This window comes from Hibiscus syriacus, unplaced genomic scaffold (assembly GCF_006381635.1).
Source record: "Hibiscus syriacus cultivar Baekdansim isolate YM2019G1 unplaced genomic scaffold, ASM638163v2 tig00111022_pilon, whole genome shotgun sequence".
Classification (NCBI taxonomy): Eukaryota; Viridiplantae; Streptophyta; class Magnoliopsida; order Malvales; family Malvaceae; genus Hibiscus; species Hibiscus syriacus.
Window position 1 is genome coordinate 294,064 of NW_024062956.1, and position 20,515 is coordinate 314,578.

Here is a 20,515-nt window from a genome sequence, read left to right on the forward strand (position 1 = left end):
GTACGGGAACATGGGTTTAGTGCACGTAAGGGAACAACACGGCTTGACGTGGAAGGGAATGTGAAGACACAAGAATTTTGTTGTTCCAAAGAAGGGTTTCGAGTATCAAAAGTCAATACTGTTGATCGTCAACGTGCTCATACGCCAGTCACAAGAACAGGATGTAAGGCTAGAGTCGTAGTTACAGCAACAAATACAAACGATCAGTGGGTTATAAGTAAGTCTGATCAGAAACATAATCATGCATTGTGCACATCTGCTATGACACCATTTATGCGTTCTAATAGAGTTGTAAGTAAGGCTGATATCGATGAGGCAACAACATTGAAAGAGGTCGGTGTTGGCACGTCACAAGTAATGAACTATTTAACGCAGCAGGCAGGGGGCTATCATAATGTTGGATTTACACATAAAGACCTCTACAATGCACTTCAAAGAGGTAAAACAAAAGAAATCGTCGATGGGGATGTGAATGCGCTTATTGCCTACTTTGATTATAAGAAACATGATGATCCCGGGTTTTTTATGACATACTCGGTAGACGAATCGGGGGCATTGTATAATCTTATTTGGTCGGATTCTACATCGAGATCGGATTACACATGCTTCGGTGATGTAATTGCGTTCGACACAACGTACAAAGATAATTTGTATGGTCGACCAATTATGCCTATTGTTGGTGTCAATCATCACCATAACACAATTGTGTTTGCCACTGCCATAATCGCTGACGAAACGTCTCAATCTTTCGAGTGGGTGCTACAGAATTTTTTAGAAGCCATGATGAATAAATCACCTATTTCTGTTGTAACCGATGGGGATAGGGCAATGCAGAGGGCTATCAAATCTGTTATCCCTTATGCTAAGCACAGATTATGTTCTTGGCATCTTTCTCGCAATGCACAAGCTAACATTGGTGACCCAAAGTTTACAGCAGCATTCTCAAAATGCATGGCTTCCTGGTGGACAACCAAGGAATTTGATATTCAATGGCGTTCGATTGTTTCAGAATTCAACGTCCAAAAGCATCCATGGGTGATTGAGAAGGGAAATACACGACACTTATGGGCACAAGCATATCTAACCGGTCATTTCTTTGCCAATATTCGCTCAACACAAAGGTGCGAGTCTATGAATGCTTCACTAGCTATTGCACTTAAACACAATAAGACATATTTAGATGTTGTTCGTGCAATTGAAGATGGAATTAGTAGAATGCGTATGAACGAGTTGAAAGCGGATTACTTAAGTTCCCATACGAAGCCCTTCCAGATCACAAAACTGGTCGACCTTGAAAGCCATGCCGCTGTGATTTTTACCCGCGAATCTTTTCGTGTGTTCCAAGATGAACTTATACGGGAGACATTGTACCGGATTGAGGCAGAGATTAAGTCCTTATCAGATGAATGTCAACATTATATTTTGTCAAAGTACGCAGAAAAAAATAGGAAATTTGAAATTAGTTTTGATTCTCGTACGAAAACTCTAATTTGCTCCTGCATAAAATTCGAGACCGTTGGACTTCCGTGTCGCCATCAACTTCACATTTTGAAGCAATTGGACTACACATATTTGCCCGGGACTTTGATTCAAAGTAGGTGGACTAATGATGCGAAGGCTTCTGCACCCAGCTATGTTGATTTGAATGTGTCTCCAGAAGTGATGCAAATGGCAAGGTTCGCTGCTCTACGTTCAACGTCAAGTAGGTTATGCTACATTGCATCAAAGACAGACGAGTCTTTCAAAACCGCAAGAGATGAGATGAAAAAACTAATAGAAGAATTAGAAAACTCGTTTGGTTTGAATCATTCAGTCAACCAGAGCATTGTAGTAAACAATGTTCGTGACCCTCAACGAAAACAACGCAAGCGAAAAGAAGTGCCGAAGAACAAGGTCGAGAAGAAAATTAGGCGATGTGGGTACTGCAACGGTGAGGGGCATAACAAACTAACATGTCCTCAAGTCAAGCTTAGTTTGAGTACAAGCACACAGCCTACATCAACTGATTTTTTCGAAGACGGAATAGAATGACAACGATCTCCATATAATATATCGTAAGTATCAACATGACTCCTATTATATGTACATATAAATATTTTGAATGAAGGAAGAAAAACCGCGTTACTTCAAATTACCGACACTTTTTTAAATGGTATCGACACATTTTTCTTCCAATCTGGACATAAAGTATCGACACAATATTATAAAGTGTCGATATAGGTTGTAGACCTATTCGCTCATAAAACCGGTATATTTATACCGGTTATATTACAAAATTATCTATTACATTATAAATCTGGGTTCCGATGTGTAAATATCGATACTTTTTTAAATCGTATCGACACATTTTTCTTCCAATATGGACATAAAGTACCGACACAATATTAAAAAGTGTCGATATAGGTTGTAGGCCTATTCGCGCATAAAACCGGTATATTTATACCGGTTATATTACAAAATTATCTATTACATTATAATTATGGGTTCCGATGTGTAAACTGTCGACACTTTTTTTAAATCGTATCGACACATTTTTCTTCCAATATGGACATAAAGTACCGACACAATATTAAAAAGTGTCGATATAGGTTGTAGACCTATTCGCGCATAAAACCGGTATATTTATACCGGTTATATTGCAAATTTACCTATTTTATTATAATATGTTGAAAGTGTCCATACTTTTTATAAAAAGGATCGATACTTTTTTTTAAAGATATGTAATTTATGTTTCAATATTTTTTAAGTATGTTTCATGTTTTCCACCTACAATATTAATTTAATAATTTCTTTTGCACAAAAATTAGTTGATTGTTTTGATATTTTATAAAATAATATTAAGAATTTTTAATTTAATAATAATATATACCGTAACGTAAAAAATAAATCATTAGACGCCTATAATTACTAAATTAATATCTTAAAACTCACTCAAAACATAACCTTAAATTAATGTTAAACTTATGGACACTTTTATAAAAAGGATAGATACTTACCGATAACCAAAGTTTACCGGTTACCAAATTTTTTAATAGTTTTTCATATTTTCTACCTAAAACATTATTAGTTGTCAACATAATAGGTACCGCTAAACCGAATTTATTAAATACATTTTAATGTATCCGGTAATGCTGTATATTAGTCGTATATTAACCCGCCTTTCCTGAGACTATCCCAGGTAAATTTGACGGTGGTCAATGAGCAAAAACATTAGAGAAACACATTGGGCAATGAATTTCTGTGTTTTTCTGTGAAATTGAGTTTCATTCCTACGAATAATCGCTTTGGCTTTCGATTTGGTGTTGGCCTTTCAGTCAAAACGGAAAGGACGCCAAAGCGCGACGACTCCCTTCGCCCAGCTTTCCTCGAAAAAAACCTAAACGGCCCCACATTTCTTTTTATAAAACAAAAATTATTGAGAAACTAAGTCAATCGGAGATAATTGAAAAAAAAAGAGATTTCGTTTTTTAGGTTTGTTTTTTTGTGTGTTTTGATTGTTGGGTTTTTGAGAGATGTCGTCGGAGATCGAGGTTGTTGAAGAGGCTCAACCTTTGAAGCAATCCGATGGCGTTGTAACTAATGGAAATGGATATTATGGGGGAGGGAACAACAATGGTGTTGTTGGTGGTTGCGTTGATGATGAGAGCCTGAGGAACGATGTCTACACGGCTGCTGCTTATGGGGATTTGGAGAAGCTCCAAAGGTTGGTTGAGTACGAGGGTCTTTCCCTTTCCGAGCCCGATGGCCTTGGTTACTACGCCCTGCAATGGGCTGCTTTGAATAATAGAACTGCCGTTGCACAGTACATCATCGAGGTTTTTTTCTAATCGTTTTCTTTTCCCTTCCTTTTTGTGGATATTTTGACGGATTTTTGGAATTGGCTTTATTACCAAAATTAGCAGTTTTCTTTTTGAAAATTTCAGAACTGGCTTTATTTGGTATATGGTTTTATGGGATTCATTATCTTTAAAAGGTTTACTTAATTGGGTTTTAACGGGATTTTGGGAATACATGGTTTGAGTTTTGGAAATGATTCTTGAAAGAGCTTGAATTTTAAGATTTAGTTGTGTCCTGTTGGTACTGAACTTTCACTGGATGAAATTCGGTTGAAGTGACTAGTAATTGGATTGTATTTATTTGCTAGCATGGTGGAGATATACATGCCGCAGATCACAATGGGCAGACGGCCTTGCACTGGAGTGCGGTCCGAGGTGCAATACAAGTTGCTGATATTTTACTCCAAGAGGGTGCTCGGGTGCATGCTGCTGACATCTATGGCTATCAGGTGAAATTATATGATTACCATCAATATGGATTTCCGGTTAAATGTTTAAACAAGCAACCTCTTTTTGACTTTCTTCTCCGCCTGGTGTTGGTTTTATATAGTTATATCTGCATAAGCATCATTCATTTATGAGCATTAGAAAATCAGTTATATATGGTTTCCATTATATCATATTGATATTTTGAGGCTTAAAGAAGTTATATTCTTGCTATGTAATTTAGTTTAGATTATGTTTGCTGCAGATGATATCCCTTCCAATCCTCTCCTACTTGGTTAGGGCCTCAAAGACAATTGAAGTCATATGCTTTCATTTTTATCCTGCCCTGTTAACCTATTAACTACCCCTTCCCTAACTTTTCTCCTAGTATCTTCTCAACCAGATGCAATTTTATGCAGTTGTTCTTCACTGTTGTTGCAGATACAATTCTTTTTCCCTTTGTTTGGATTTTTTCTGTCTTGAAGTCTAGAACACAAGTGTGAGTTTCTACTTATTAATTTGATGCTCAAACGTATGCTTACACTTAGTGTTTCTACAAGTTCATTGCAGGATAATAATTGATTACATGCACTTTTATGATGAGGGTAAGAAGCAAAACAACAATAATCAAAAGAAATAAGGCTGGACAAACGAGTACAGAAGATGGAACTCAAGAAAAACTTAGGGTTAAAGGAAACCTCTAGTTTTCTTTTAATTCAAAGAAAATAATAATGATAAATTTTGGCTGTAATATTTTTACAGCTTATTTATACTAGGTTACAAAGCTAATTTAATCCTAGGTCCTAGCCCTAGATCCAAAACATTAGGGAGAATTATAATCTTAATCATCCAAAATATCTTTAATATTTAATAAATCTGAAATAAATAAATAAATATTATAATAATATAAGCTCCTGCATCATTCACTTCGGCTTGGAAAACTTGACTCTGATGAGAAAACTTTCACAACTTCAACTTAAATTTCGGGATCAACTCACTGTGGCCCTTCTTGTGCAATTGAATTACTTTCAATAGCTGGTTTGCTCAACTATTTCACCAAAAATCTCCTATATTGATTACCCTTTCTTGATATCACTTCTTTAACATCCAATACATCTTCAATAACCTCAGTCTTATCTTTAGGAAGTTGTTGCATTTGATCTAAAAGTTCAGAAACATACCGATCGAAACCCTTAAAATTATACAAGATTGAAACATTAAAAATTAGGTCGATATGCAAATCTTTTATGCAACTCAATCACAAGCACTAGAGCTTATTTTCTTCAACACCTTACACCTCCCAAACTTCTCGCAAGTGAGATAAGTGTTCCTCATTGCTTTATTGTAAACCAATATGTCGTTAAAATAAAGAATAAAAGAATTCAAAAACAGCTTAAGTACCTCATTCATGACCTGCATAAAAGTGTTTGGCCCATTTGAAAAGCCAAATGACTTAACTAACCACTCATAAAGACCATCAAGAGTCTTGAATGTTGTCCTCAATTCATCCCAACCTCTCAACCTGATTTTGTGGTATTCAACTTGATTTAGTTCTAGGTTTTATGGTGGTTGTTGTAGTGTGTGTTTTATGTTTTGGTTGGGTTATGTATTCTGGTGGGTATTATTTGTATTGTACTGGTTTTGTTATAAGTATTTCATTAATAAATTTTTGAGGCACTCTTTTCCTCCTTCCAATGTCCGTCAAGCTACAGATGTAGCTTGAAGGTTATGAAGGGGTTTTTTAACGAGGCCTCCCATATTTTTATCAAAAAATTTTCAAGTGAATCTTTGAAAATACCTTAGAACCAGCCAATTGATCAAGCATATTATTCAGTCGTGGGATGGGAAACCTATATTTGATGGTGATTTGTTAATCGTACAACTATCTACACTCATCCTCCAACAACCATCCTTCTTTGGAGTAACACTAGACATGCACACGATATTGAACTTTCATGAGCCAAACCCTTGACCAACAATTCTTCTACTTGCCTTAGCATTTCAGTACATTGAACTGGTGGCATCCGATAAGTTAGCAAATTTTGTAAAGAGGCACTCGATACCAAATCAATACTTCTCATAGGTGGCAAGCCTTAGGACATATCACCTCTAACTAACTCAACGCATACTGAATTTACGATAGTTGTTTAGATCTTTCAATCTTGTCACTATTCATAATTTTACTCATCAAAGCAAGCACTAGATTTGATTCTTCACATTCAAGCTTAAATTGTTTAGTCCATAAAAATCCACAAAGTTTGCTACTTTTAGAAGTATTAGCTACTCCCTTCCACATCTTTTAAGTTAACATACTTCGAAGGATGAGGATGTCTTTATGTACGTAGTTTTAGCTTCTCTATCGCCTCTTTTGAAATAACATTTTCCATGTTATCACAATGCACTTTAGTAAGGAAAATGCTACATTGCCTCCAATCCTCTTGCTCACCTTTAGTTGATGTTGTCAACACTCTACTACGATAATATTCTCTTGTTCTTCCATCTAGGTCAAAGTCACCCTTTGTTAGGGACATGAACAAGAACTATGATTTTTTTAATCACAAGTAAAATAACAAATTCGAGAGGTTCTACCAGCCTCATGATTTTTTTTAAGGTTGTTTTTTTCGTTTTAGCACCTCGAACAACTTTAACCCCTCTTTGTGCTACAATTCTTCCTAACACATGCCTTCTTGCCCCATATCGTCAAACATGCTTTTTAGCCATTAAACCATGTTGTCATGCATCCTTTAGGTTGAATAATTAAACACGCCATCTTTTTTTTTTATAGGAATAGTAGGCCTCAATAAAACCCCCTTCTTGATTAACGGAACTTAAAAATAGTTCCTTAATCCGCGAAAGGAGGAAAAGAGTGCCCTAGGATTTCATTAACCTCAAATAATAACAAAGTAATACAAACTAATCTCCCTCAAGAGATACAAAACTAGAAAGAAACAGCCCTTAACAGAACATAATTCAATCAATACCAGCCTTAGCTAGGACATCCGCCTCTATATTGGCTGTCCTACTAACCCCACTAATAAAACCTTCAAAAACACTAAGCTTTTGAATAATGTCTTTAACAATTTGAACATAAACGACAGGACAAGAAACAACATCCTTAACCCAACCAATTGCCACCTTACTATCACTCTCAATAATCAATCTATCTTTAAACCTATGGCGAATAGATTCATAAAAATCTAAACCCTTTAGGATAGCCTTTAATTCCATTAAAGTTGGGGGCCCTGGACCAGCAAGCTCTTTGAAGGAGCCAAGAATCGTACCAGACATGTCTTTCAGAATACCATCTAAACCACTCCTCTTCAAATCACTCGAAGTAGCCGCATCCACATTAAGTTTAATAAAACCCTTTGGAGGAGGGGACCAAGAAAACATGGTTGAAATCCGATTAGAATGGGACGAGTAGGAATCCATTAGGGAAGGGTCAGCAATAAGATCATCCTTGGAAATAGTAATCCGAGTTTCCTTAGCTAGAAACCATGAAGCAAGCCTGCACCTTGCTAGAAAGAAAATTTATGCTCGATCAAGCTTCCCTCCTTCGAACACTATAAAATTCCTAGTCTTCCAAATTGTCCATAAAACAGCTCCAGGGGTAAATGACCAGATAAGAGAGTTGGTCTTCAAGTCAATCCATGCCAATAGGAATCTTTTAGCATCTGCATGAAAAACAGACTGAAAATTCCAATAGCCCAAGAATTTCATCCAAATTGGCCAAACAACCGAACATGAAAAAAATAAATGCGATGGAGACTCTTCTTCTAGATTACAAAAGGAACACAAAGTATCATTTATGCCATGAACACCTCTCTTAACCAGAGCTGCCTTCACTGTCAACTTCTTTAAGATAACTTGCCAATGAAAAGTCTCTACTCTTGGAGGCAACAGATCCCTCCAAACAATAGACTTCCAAAATTTAGCTTCCTCCGAATTGGGAGAACCCGAATAAGATAGATTGACACATGATTTAACAGTGAAAACCCCTTCTCCAGTCCCCTTCCAAAACAGTCCATCAACAGCATCAGCCGAAATAGAAAAATCAGAGATAACACCATCAAATTTGCCCATTGCTCAAATTTCCAGTCCTTCAACTCCCTTCTCAACTGAACGTTCCAAAACCAGCCCCCTGAATTGAACTCCCCAAACTGAAATAATCTTCCTGTTTTGTTCACTGCAATAGAGAATAGTCTAGGGAACAATATCATCAAAGGATGATCCATTGCCCAATTGTCTTGCCAAAACTGAATGTTCCTCCCATTGCCAATTTTATAGCTATATTTGCATCTGATACTACAACCCAACGAATCAGCTTTATAATGATTACTCACCATAGCTTTCCATATCCAAGAAAATTTAGGAGAAACTTTACTGTTGAACTGCATCAAGGAAAGGTCCAATTTATATTTGATGCAAAGCATTTCCCTCCAAACCTCCTTCCTCTCAATAGCAAACCTCCAAGCCCACTTTTCCAAAAGTGCCCTATTCACCACATTTAAATTAGGAACCCCCAAGCCTCCTTCAATTTTTGGTTTACAAACGTCGGTCCAACTTACCCAATGGATCTTCTTTTTCCCATCTCCACCACCCCTTAAAAAATTTGACATAATAGAATTTAGAGTCTTGTAAACTGAAGTTGAAACCTTGAACATTGACAAAAAGTATATAGGGAGTGAGCTTAGGACTGATTTAATTAGAACTAGCCTGCCTGCCAGTGACAGACCGGAGCCTTTCCAGCCCGCTAACCTCTTATTGAAGTTTTGAACCACTGGATCCCACAGAATGTTGGAGTTCCTGTGTGGACCTAGAGGGAGTCCCAAATATTTTGAGGGAAAAGAACCCACTGAACATCCAATCATAGCTGCCCAATCCTTAATTTCCTCTTCCTTTAAGTTCACCCCACATAATTTACACTTCTTCAAGTTCAGCTGAAGACCAGAAATAATCTCAAACACTCGAAGCACCCTCTTTACATTCAAGATCTGTTTTTTCGACGCACCACAGAACATAATAAGGTCGTTAGCAAATTGCAGATGAGTTAAATTAAAATTCCTCTCCCCTTTTCTAATGACCAAACCCGAAAAAAGCCCTCCTGAAACAACCTTAAGTATTAATAAATTCAAGAGTTCCCCAACTATATTGAACAACAATGGAGACAAGGAACAGCCCTGCCGAAGACCCTTCTCCATTGGAATTTCCTCGGTAGGAACCACGTTCACCAAAACTGAAACAGTTGCTGATGTGATACATTTTGAAATCCAACCTATTCATCTAGAACCAAAGCCCATCTCCTTCATTATTCTGAACAAAATAGGCCAGTCAAGAGTATCATATGCCTTCTTGAAATCAGCCTTAAAAACACAACCTTTTAAACCATTCTTCCTCCAAAAGTCAATCCCTTCATTGGCTATAAGAGAACAGTCCAGGATTTGCCGACCGGGGATAAAAGCGAATTGACTTGGACTGATCAAATCTAAAAAGCAGCTCCTAAGTCTTCTTGACAGACATTTAGAGAGTATCTTATACAATCCACCAACTAAGCTTATAGGTCTAAAATCGTCCAGACCACCAATGTTAGAAATATTTGGAATAAGAGTGATGAATGTGTGATTTACTCCATGTTCCCAATCCTTCCCTAAGTAAAAATTATGAAAGAATTTCATAATATCTAGCTTAAGGACCTGCCAAAACCTCTTGAAAAATCCCAGATTAAAGCCATCAGGACCCGGAGCTTTGTTACTACCACAAGACTTCACAACATCCCAAACTTCCTCCTCAGAAAACTCTTGCTCTAAGAACTGATTCTGCTCCAAAGAAATTCTGGGAAAATCCAGTTTCAAATCATCAATTTCTAACGTAGTTCGTTCATTATAAATCTTAAAAAAATACTCTTTAACCATGGCCTTAATTGCAGTTGGATCTTCAACTGTTACCCCTCTGAAATTTAGAGCAAGCAGAGCATTCCTTTTGTTCCTAACTGTAGCACAGGTATGGAAGTATTTAGTATTACGATCCCCATCTTCAATCCATTTAGATCTCGAGTATTGAAACCAAATCTGCTCCTGAATCTTGTGAAGCTTCCACAATTCTGCTCTATAATTTTTCAACTCTGTTAATACCTCACTGTCGACAACACTTTGCTTCTGTTGAATATCATCCTCTATCAACGAAATTTTCTTCTCTAACTCAGAAATCAAGGCTCCTGGATACTTATCTCTGTTTCCAGACCACTTCTTAATTGCATGTTTGGTGTTCCTCATCAGACTAAAAACGCCTGCATTCTTCTGGCTATTCTTACCACTCTGAATAGAAGAAACAACCAGATCCTCAAAACCCTCCTCATCCATCAAATAATTGAATAATCTAAACGGTTTTCTACCCCAGTCCACTCCTTTATTCTCCAAAACTATAGCATTATGATATGACAAAGGTCTTGGTAGAAAAGACTGCAAAATGCCCGGAAGCAACTCTAGAAAGTGACAATCAACCAAAAAAACGATCCAATCTTACAAAAGTGAGATTCTCTTGGTTATTACACCAAGTGAACCTACCCCCATTCATAGGGAGATCAATTAAGGCCGTATGAAGAATGAACTCATTAAAGATCTCCATTGAACTCCTACTTTGACCCCTGCCCATTTTCTCATCTTCTTGTAAATAGACATTGAAATCCCCTCCCACACAAACGGGATAATTCTGTCCACTAAGAAAACTGCTTAATTCTTAAAAAAAACCAGATTTCTCCTCCTCCACTACTGGACCGTAAACATTGATGAAACCACACCTGGAATTATTATTCCGAAATTTACCAAAAGTAGCTATAAATCTCCTGCTAATAAACTGACTCTCCAACTCAAAAACATTGTCATCCCAACAGCACAACAGGCCCTCCGCTGATCCAACTGAAGGAAATTCCAAAACTCCTTTTAGCTTATTAATTCCACTTCTCCTAAAAAAAGACCTTCCAAATTTCTCAGTCTTAGTTTCTTGTAGCCAAAGAAAAGTAGGATTAAAGCTAGTGACTAAATTCTGAACAACCCTCTTTTTTTCGTTTTCCCCCAAGCCCTTAACATTCCATGAACATATTACTAACTTTGTCATCTTCATAAAAGGAAATAGGTACAAACACAACCCTTAATCAACCAAACCTTTATTAACCCCATTCACTCCTTTCTCTAAAGCTATGATTTTTTCCAAAAAGGCTTCTCTCCCTTCCTTAAAGACACACCCAAAAGCTTGCTAACCTCCCAAGTTTCTACTGCTTCTTTCAATAGAATCGAAAAAGCTGAGGAGGATGCTGTATCAATGCTCACCTGGTCAAGGGCTTCTCGATACAGGATCCTTTTAGTTCTTCTCTTCCTTCTAATCAACAAACCAGATTTGGACCTTAAGCATTTGCCTTCTGAAAAGTAACCTTCAATCTCCCTCTCTACGCTCCCACCCCCAGATCCATTATCAAGGCGAGGAATAAGACTCCCATCATCAATGTGCCCTGCTGATAAACAAAGCTGATTTTTAGTACTGGAATCCACATCCAGCTTCCTCTGCTTAACTATGGTACCACTTGTTTCAGACGAGATGTTCAACAAATCCCCATACCAGTATCTTCTTTCCCTCGACCTGCTGTATACCCTTTTGCAACTGCTCAAACTTCTAGTTTCCAGCACATTACTATCTGTTGTGAACTTTCTTCTAGAGCGATGTAACTGCCTCCCCCTTGAGTAGAATCCTAAATTAGTTGAAACCAATTCAACCGGCCTTAAGTTTTCTTCTTTGGGCTCTATTTCTGCACTAACTGGCTTCTCTACAATTGGGCTCGTCTCCAATACATTAAACACTTCCCTGTTTTTTCCTGGTAAATGAAGGTTTTCAACCAATTCCCCAAACTTATTAATTGTAAATGCTGGCCCAGAAATGAAACCCGAAAAGTCTTTTGACCCAGACTGCCCAGAGTCTTCAGAATGGGCCTGAGATCCATCAGCCGAATAATTTTGAATTCTAATCCCCAAACCTGCATACTCACCAACTTTAAAATTCCCAACAGACATTTAATATCTTTCCTATCTAAGGAAAGTCTTGCTAGCTGTCTGTCCTCACTAGCTCCTCCAGAAACACGAAACACTCCCTGGTCAATCCAATTGTCCACTGACAGACGATTTTTCCCTGCTGCACAAGTCTCACCTTCCCCATGATCTGACAACAATCTGTCTTCATCCTTCTCAGACATACTCTCTTCAAAAAATGTCTCACCGGAATCCTCCACCGAAAAATTACTGAAAAACGAATTTGAATACTCACTAGCTGATCCAATCTTGATACTTACTTTGAATGATCTTCCATACGATCCAAGAGTAATCACCTCTGGAACATCAAAGGGACTTGCCACCTTCAATAAAATTCTTGCCATTGTGAGGTCTTCTCTTTTCCTTGTACTATCATGAATATCTACCACACTGCCCCATCTACCAGCCAACTTCTCGAAGAAAGATTCATTCTAGCATAACAAAGGAACCCCTTTTAATTCTGCCATGCAGAAGGCCATTGGGACCCTGGTTTCATTCAGTAAAGGTTCCACTCGCTCAAACCACTGTTTTAAAACCTCTTCCTTGTTGCTCCATAACTCCAATATCTCCTAATGAGATTTAAGAACTATCACACAAGAATTCCAGACATAGCCCCATCTAGCAATTTGAACATCATAGCCTTCTTTTAATAAAGCATTCCGAATGAACTCAACTTGAAAAGAGTATTTGATAATCCCTGTTAATGACCTCTTCACCCAGTTGGCATTTTCTGATGGAATATGCATCTCAAATATATTTTTCGTGACATTCCTCCTCTGGATATCCTCAGACAATAGATCATTGTTCCCCCTTCTATTCCCATTTGACAACAGAACATCCCTATAAGTTTTGTCGTCCCTTCTGCTTCTATTAATATTTTCTCTTTCTCTTGATTTTGAAGATTCTGCATTAATCTGACCAGCAACCTTGTTTGAAGAAGAAAGCACCACCCCTGACCTTGAACGTTCATCCTTAAATCTGGCAGGACTAACTGAAATCTTCCTTCCATCAATCACAACCCCATTAAACTCATCAACAGCCCTCTTCAGATCTTCCTCCCTCTTAAAATGAACAAAAGCAAAGGTGGAAAATCTGTATTTTGGATTTCTAATTTGGTTGGGAATAAAAACTCTTATAACATGACCATGGACTAAGAATAAATCCCTAAGCGTACGACGGGAAACCCTCCTACTTAGATTGTCGATAAACGCCGACCAACACTCATCAGGAACCGACTTTCCTTTCAAATTCTCTCTCTCTACGTTTCTCTCTCTCTCACTCATCATGGCACTTTGCATTTGATAAGTTTATTAAACACGTCATCTCATCCCTGATAGAATGATTTTGCCTAAATGGTTGTTAAATCATTACTCATTTCATTCAACCCAACTCAAATAGAAAGGTTGTTATATCTAGAGGTGTACTCTTTCACCTACAATCCTTTTTGCCTGAATGAGTGGAACTTCTTATATAACTCCACTGCATAATCAACGGGTAGGAATTGTTTATGCAATTTTGCCTTCATGTGTTTCCATATGGTAATTTTTGGCTTATCTTGGTGTGCATGTTCTTCATCTCTTGTCTACCATTGAAATGCAATGTCTTTCAATTTTGGTTTCACAAACAACACTTTCCTAGCCTTTACCATAGGTTTCCACTCAAAATAATTGTTCAAACTAGCTTTCCAATCCGAATAATCTTTTTCATGCATCTTATTGTGAAGTAACGATTAATTTGTCTCTTGTGCCAACCGCTACTCCAGTTCACCTCTTGTTGCTTGATTTATGGGTTCAACATCATGAAAGGTTACGGGTTCAACATCAAGAAAGGGGTTTACTTCATCTCATATATCAGATTCCTCTGTTTGACTACCTTTCGATATTTCAAACTGATTGTGGACACCTTACGGAATCTCCATTCGAGCTTTCACTAGATCTATTGCGGCCTATCATGAATTGCATGCGATAATTCCTCTGTGGCGCTTCGAATTGCAGCCAAATCCGTCTTTTGACCTTGATTTCCTCTAGGGCGGCCTCTACCGTGTCAAATCATGGCTTCAAGGCGAATCTTACTTTAAACCCTAGGTCTAATGAGGCTCTGATTACCCATATTGATGTAGGTAAGAAGAAAAATATCAATAATGAAAAGAAATAAGGTTGAACATACGAGTAGGAAAGATGTAACTAAAAAAATAGGGTTTTAAATGAAACCTTTAGTTTTGTTTTAATTCAAAGAAATAATAATGATAAGTTGTGGTCATAATATTTGTACAGCTTATTTATACTAGAGTTACAAACATAATTTAATCTTAGACTTAGAAATAAAATATAAAGGAAACTTATAATCCTAGCAATCCAAAATATCTCTAATATTTAGTAAAACTAAAATAAATGAATACTATAATATTGTAAGCTTCTGCATCAGTTTACGCTTTTACTTAAACCCCCAGATGGATGCATAAATATTTTTTTTAATTTGATGCAGGTAACACATGTTGCTACCCAATATGGTCAGACTACCTTTCTTTATCATATTGTTTGTAAATGGAATGCTGACCCTGATGTTCCTGATTATAGTGGGAGAAGTCCTTTGCACTGGTATGTAAGAATTTCATTTACCTTACTGTTATTCACTTGAATGGTCCAATATAAGTCTGCATTTTGTATTTTCTTATTTGTGAGGTTATAGCATTAGCTTCACATTTTTACCTTCAATTATCTGCCACTTCAAATTATTTTAGAACCAAATGATAATTTATTTATTTTTAGTAAAAAAATTGTCTGTTGCACATTCTGGTACCACTACTTTTGGAAGGAAACCCCATATTTCTGATAGTTTATTCGCATTCTTTTTAGTGAAAATGTTTTAAGATTTGTGTTAGTTTTTTTTCTGTGAAATCTCTTGTTGAGACCCTTACATTCAACTAGTTTGCTTAAATATTGTAATTATTTTATTCATTTGTTTCATAAAAATTGCTTGATTGTAAAATGAAGTTTATAAGAATCAGACCTGTTATGTTTATTCTAAATTCCTTGCAATGTGGATAATACTAGGGCCGCTTACAAAGGTTTTGCTGATTGCATACGTCTTCTTTTATTTCTCGACGCTGATAGAAGGCGTCAAGACAAAGAGGGTAATTTTCTTTTCTTAGATTTAAAGCGTCATTTCTAGGGAGTTTCATCTGGTTCATCTAGTATATACAATATTTACTGTGAAATGTTTAATTGCATGCATAATTTTGCTTGTCTAACCATGTTTCATCTTTTACATCAGGATGCACTCCTCTCCATTGGGCGGCTATTAAGGGTAATCTAGAAGCTTGCACAGTCTTAGTACAGGCTGGCAAGATGGAGGACTTGATGGTCACTGATAATTCTGGACTTACACCTGCACAACTTGCTTCTGAAAAAAACCACAGACAAGTTGCTTTTTTCCTTGTAGGTTCAATGGCATTTAACTTGGTTAATGATTATTCTTTGGTGAACAATTTTTTATATATATTTATTTGTTTTTGTTTTCATTATTATACAGTTCAAGCTCTTTATTTTAGAGATAACCGATGAATGCCTTAGGCTAAATAAAAAATGTTTTTTGCTTCCTATTCTGTCCTGCTTTAAGATTGTTAACTACTGATAAGAATACAAATAAAAAGCACGTGGATTCAAACATTAAATAAAAGGTTAAAAATGTATTTTTAATTTATTGGAAACATATTGAAATGGTTAAACCCTGATGTATTTGCAAATCAAATTACTTTTCCCTATGCTTATGCTGCATTCAAGTCTATGAACAAGGTTTTTTTTTTAAAAATAACTGGTATTTTTGTTGTTGGATAGACCAACCTTTTATCTTTTATAAATTCAGTAATGTCTCAAAATTTGTGAATTTACTATGAGAAATATTTAGGATAACAGTATAATTGATTTTTACTTGTCTAGTTAGTTTCTGCTTAGTAGCCGGAAATTTTTCATAAGTGTCATATTTGTCTCCTAGCTTTTATTCTATTTTAATGGTTAAGATGGTGTAATATTCTAATTACAACATCAGCTGAGTTATCTCCCCTGCTATTTATGCACCTGTTTCTGCAGGGTAATGCTAGAAGGCTGCTTGAAAAGAGATGTGATAGGAACAGCCGTCTTGGACGTCTTTCAAAATTAAGCCTTGCACCGGTTCTTTGGTTCATGATCTTGGTAATGCTGGTGACTTATACTCTATCTGTCATAACGGGTGTGTCTCTTGATCTCTTCCTGAAAGTTAATTGTGTGATACCCTCGAGAATTACCATACCTGTCTCTTTATTATCAATTTATTTGCATATTCTTTGCTGCAGCGTCAAATCTGCCAAGGCTGACAGCTGGTTTTGGCCTTCTAGCATGGATGGGTGTTTTCCTATCATCTGCTGGTTTTGTTTTGTTTTATAGGTGTAGCAGGTATACATTTCGACATGGATTTATTATTATTGTTGTTATTATTATTCAGAAAGTCGGTTAGGTCTGTGCCTCTGAATACGTCTGTATGGCCAAGCCAAGCTGTCTATTTATCAAGTTTGTTAGTCCCATTTTCCCCTTTTGGGAAAATTCAAGAGTATAGTAGCTATTAACAATTTTTTTTTTGGAATCATAATGAACGGATTTTCTTTAACATTTGATTAGTTTCCTTTTCTGTTTGCAGAAACAATTTTAAGGACGGAAATATGGCTTTGATACCTTTAATGTTTGTTTTTTCTTGCGATAGTTTCAACTATCTAGCAAATAGATCATTGATGTTTTCTCATGTTCATTTATGTTAGAAGGTGGGGAATCTTCTCTTGAAGGAGTTGGAAAGGGGTGATTTACAGTGGTAGTGAGTTATTGTAGTCTTCAGGAGAGAGCATACTGAAATGTACTCAAATATTTACAATGACAGTGTCTATGAATCTTTAACTTAATACAAGATACATTATTAAAATTGAAGTATATTTTGTCATTGTTTTTTTGTTTTCCAGTTCAAAACGGGTAGTTCTCTGTATGAGAATCAGGCTGATGTATATCATCCCTAGTTGTGCTCTTGGCAGGATCTATACTTCTGTTGCATGTATTTGCTAGTAATAAGATCTGTTGAAGAGTGTACTTATCTATATCCTTTTCAAATTTCTGTGCAGCAAGGATCCAGGTTATATCAAGATGAATGCTCTTGATCCTCAAAATATGAAAGACAACGTGCGTTGTTTTTCCTTATAAAGCCTAACTGATTTTTGTTTGATTTGTCTTAGTTTTCCTGAAGTACTATTGCCGTTGATCCCTTATTTTTCCCCCCTTCAAATTGCTATATTGTATCTTTCTTTTAAATGATTGGTGTAGTTGCTCACCATATAGCATATGTATCATGTATGTTCTGCCAGGAACTCTTATTGAAGATTGAAATAAATAATCCTATTTTGCTAGCTGGAAATTGGTCTCAGCTTTGTGCAACATGCAAGGTGCTCACCCAATCTAGCTGATATTGCATATATGTTATTTTACAATTTGTTTATTCTAATTGTTTTTCCAATTTGTTTTATAACATCAGATCGTCAGGCCTCTTCGTGCAAAACACTGCTCCACTTGTGATCGCTGTGTTGAACAATTTGACCATCATTGCCCTTGGGTATCAAATTGTATTGGCAAGGTGCTTTGTTACTGACGGGTTAAATGTTTTTTCTTTTCTTTTTATATAACTATTTAAATGTTTCATTTGTTACATTACATGTTTATAATCATGTACTCTGATTATACAATCAAATTAAGGGATTTGAATGCTTTTATACATGACTTTGCTTTTTGAAAATATAGACAAATTTGGGTGATGTGTCATTGCTTGTTGGTTACAGTTATGTTTATAGGTCAATTTCCTGTGGAAAGAAAATAATATAGAATTATTTGATGAGTAGGTTTGGTAATCTGTTGATGAACTAAATGCGGATCTTTCCTTGCAGAGAAACAAATGGGATTTTTTTCTTTTCCTTGTTTTAGAAGTTTCAGCAATGTTGATTACTGGTGGAGTGGCTATTACAAGTATGTGGTTTAATCTGTTCTAAGTTCAAACTATATTCCAATGTTAGCAAACCTTTGCACCCTGAATGTCCTGCAAATGTGTTTCGTAATGTACAGGAATCGTAACAGATCCTCTGGCTCCTCCTCAATTTTTTCCATGGGTTAACCATGCTTGTACTCATCACATCGGTGCTATATCATTTTTGATGGTGGAATTTTTCCTTTTCTTTGGTGTGGCAGCTTTAACTGTTGTACAAGCTTCTCAGGTATGACTTTAGATTTTGTGATCTGAAGTTGTATTTGTTTTTTTCGGGTCACTTTTTTATAGTTGTGACCCAAGCCATAACAGAAAATTTTGTGTGCTTCACCAATGCACTTACCCTCTTGGCTACTTTGATGAACTGCTGAGTTTTTGCGGATAAATTTGTCGCCCTAAAACAGATTAGGGCTGGTGATTTCATAAGTGCAAGTTCCAGCTACATCATCATATATCTTAGTCTCTGTTGTAGGAGTTTATTAGTGATAACTTGCATTGTAACACTTGAGGTATTGTTTAAATTGATTTACTTTCTCCATGTTAACCATATGAATTTAACCACCACCACTTATTATTACTGAATGATAGTTACAATCAAGGAACCATTAGCCAATGATAAATCTCAACCATCTGCAGTTAAGGTCTAGCCTTCATGTGATATTTTTCTTGACAACTTTTTTTGGGACTTGATCCGGACTTCTGTCTTTACCCCGGATTTGCACAGTTGTTAATGGTGCTTATGGTAGCACCTGGAAGGGTGCTTATGGTTAATGTTTGCACATATAACCCATGCATGGAACATGAATGATTTCAGAAACTTGAAGTACCAGTTTTTGGTCGGATACTCATTTCTTTCTTTTCTTGCTACAGATAGCTCGCAATATAACAACAAATGAAATGGCGAATGTAATGCGTTATAGCTACCTCAGGGGTGCTACTGGTCGGTTTAGAAACCCGTATGATCACGGATGCCGTAAGAACTGCTCAGATTTCCTGATCAATGGCTACAGTGAAGATGTGCAGATTAGTGAGGAACCAGCACAATCTGAAGGTATTGGGATGGTACAGATGGGGAGGGATTTGAGCTTGGAAAATGGTGATACACAAATTCCGGCGAATGGAAACGACCATATTGCTATTAATGTGAACTCTAGTGATGCCAATGCACATCATCACGGACACAGCCACAGCCACAACCACAACCACATTAAGGGCCACGACAATGTTCATTCTTCTCAGTGCAACCATAGTAAGCCTAGCAGCAGTCCAAAAAATGAGAGTATGCCATTGGGGTTGGGAATTGGACTTGGACTTGGACTTGGACTTGGACGTAGCCGTTCATTGGCATCATGATATTCATATATTGCCCCGTACAAGTAACACTGACATGCATTGTATTATTAGTATACGTCCTTAAGAGCTCAGCATTTTTTTTATCGAGTGGCTGTTCCTTTAATTATTTGCTTATTAATTAATTTATTTTTGTCTGATTTCCATCGTTTTTAGTAAGTTTCATGCTGGAAAGAAGGAATCTGTAATCAATTGGGGGATTAAATAAATTCAAGGTTTTCCAAATGGCAGGCAATTGGTAGAAATAGAGATCGCATTCTCATCAATGAAAAAGAAAATCTCAATTTTCATCTTATTAAGTCGTTAAAATATAGATGGTCATTTATTTATTATTCTCTCCATTCTACTAAATGTATCTTTTCAAAGTCAAAAGTTTTAAATTTTGATCATGATTATTTTAAATAATTAAATTTTATAAAATATATATTTAAAAACTATTTGATTTAAGATTTTTTAAAAAATATATATTTTTTAATAATAAATTTTAAAAAATAACGAGTCATTGTTAAAAAAATTGGATAAAAGAAGTTAACAATAGATAAATTTAATAAGACAAAGAGAGTACTTAATTAAGCTTTTGCTGAATGACCTGAAACGTAAGTAACTTATACCAAAGAAAAGGCTAAAGAAATTTTTTTCAATATATTATAGGTGAAGTTTGAAATTTTCGTTGGATTTATATTGAACATGTTTCTTGGTGCAAAAGCTATCAGTATCCTTTATTAATGATCGAGATAGTGTTTTTTTATCTGAACCATAATGTTTGCAAATAGAGTAAAT

The 20,515-nt window shown here is 36.2% G+C and overlaps 1 protein-coding gene across 1 annotated transcript; it reads left to right on the forward strand.

Moving 5' to 3' along the window:
* Positions 1-3,184: 3,184 nt before the first annotated feature.
* Positions 3,185-19,864, forward strand: LOC120150465 (protein S-acyltransferase 24-like). The gene is made up of 13 exons (XM_039163157.1): positions 3,185-3,815; positions 4,145-4,285; positions 14,822-14,934; positions 15,391-15,470; positions 15,611-15,774; positions 16,426-16,564; positions 16,668-16,767; positions 17,478-17,535; positions 17,718-17,795; positions 17,885-17,983; positions 18,291-18,369; positions 18,466-18,614; positions 19,256-19,864. Exons 1-13 carry the CDS (start codon positions 3,513-3,515, stop codon positions 19,736-19,738), a joined length of 1,986 nt encoding a protein of 661 aa, XP_039019088.1. The 5' UTR covers positions 3,185-3,512; the 3' UTR covers positions 19,739-19,864.
* Positions 19,865-20,515: the final 651 nt, after the last annotated feature.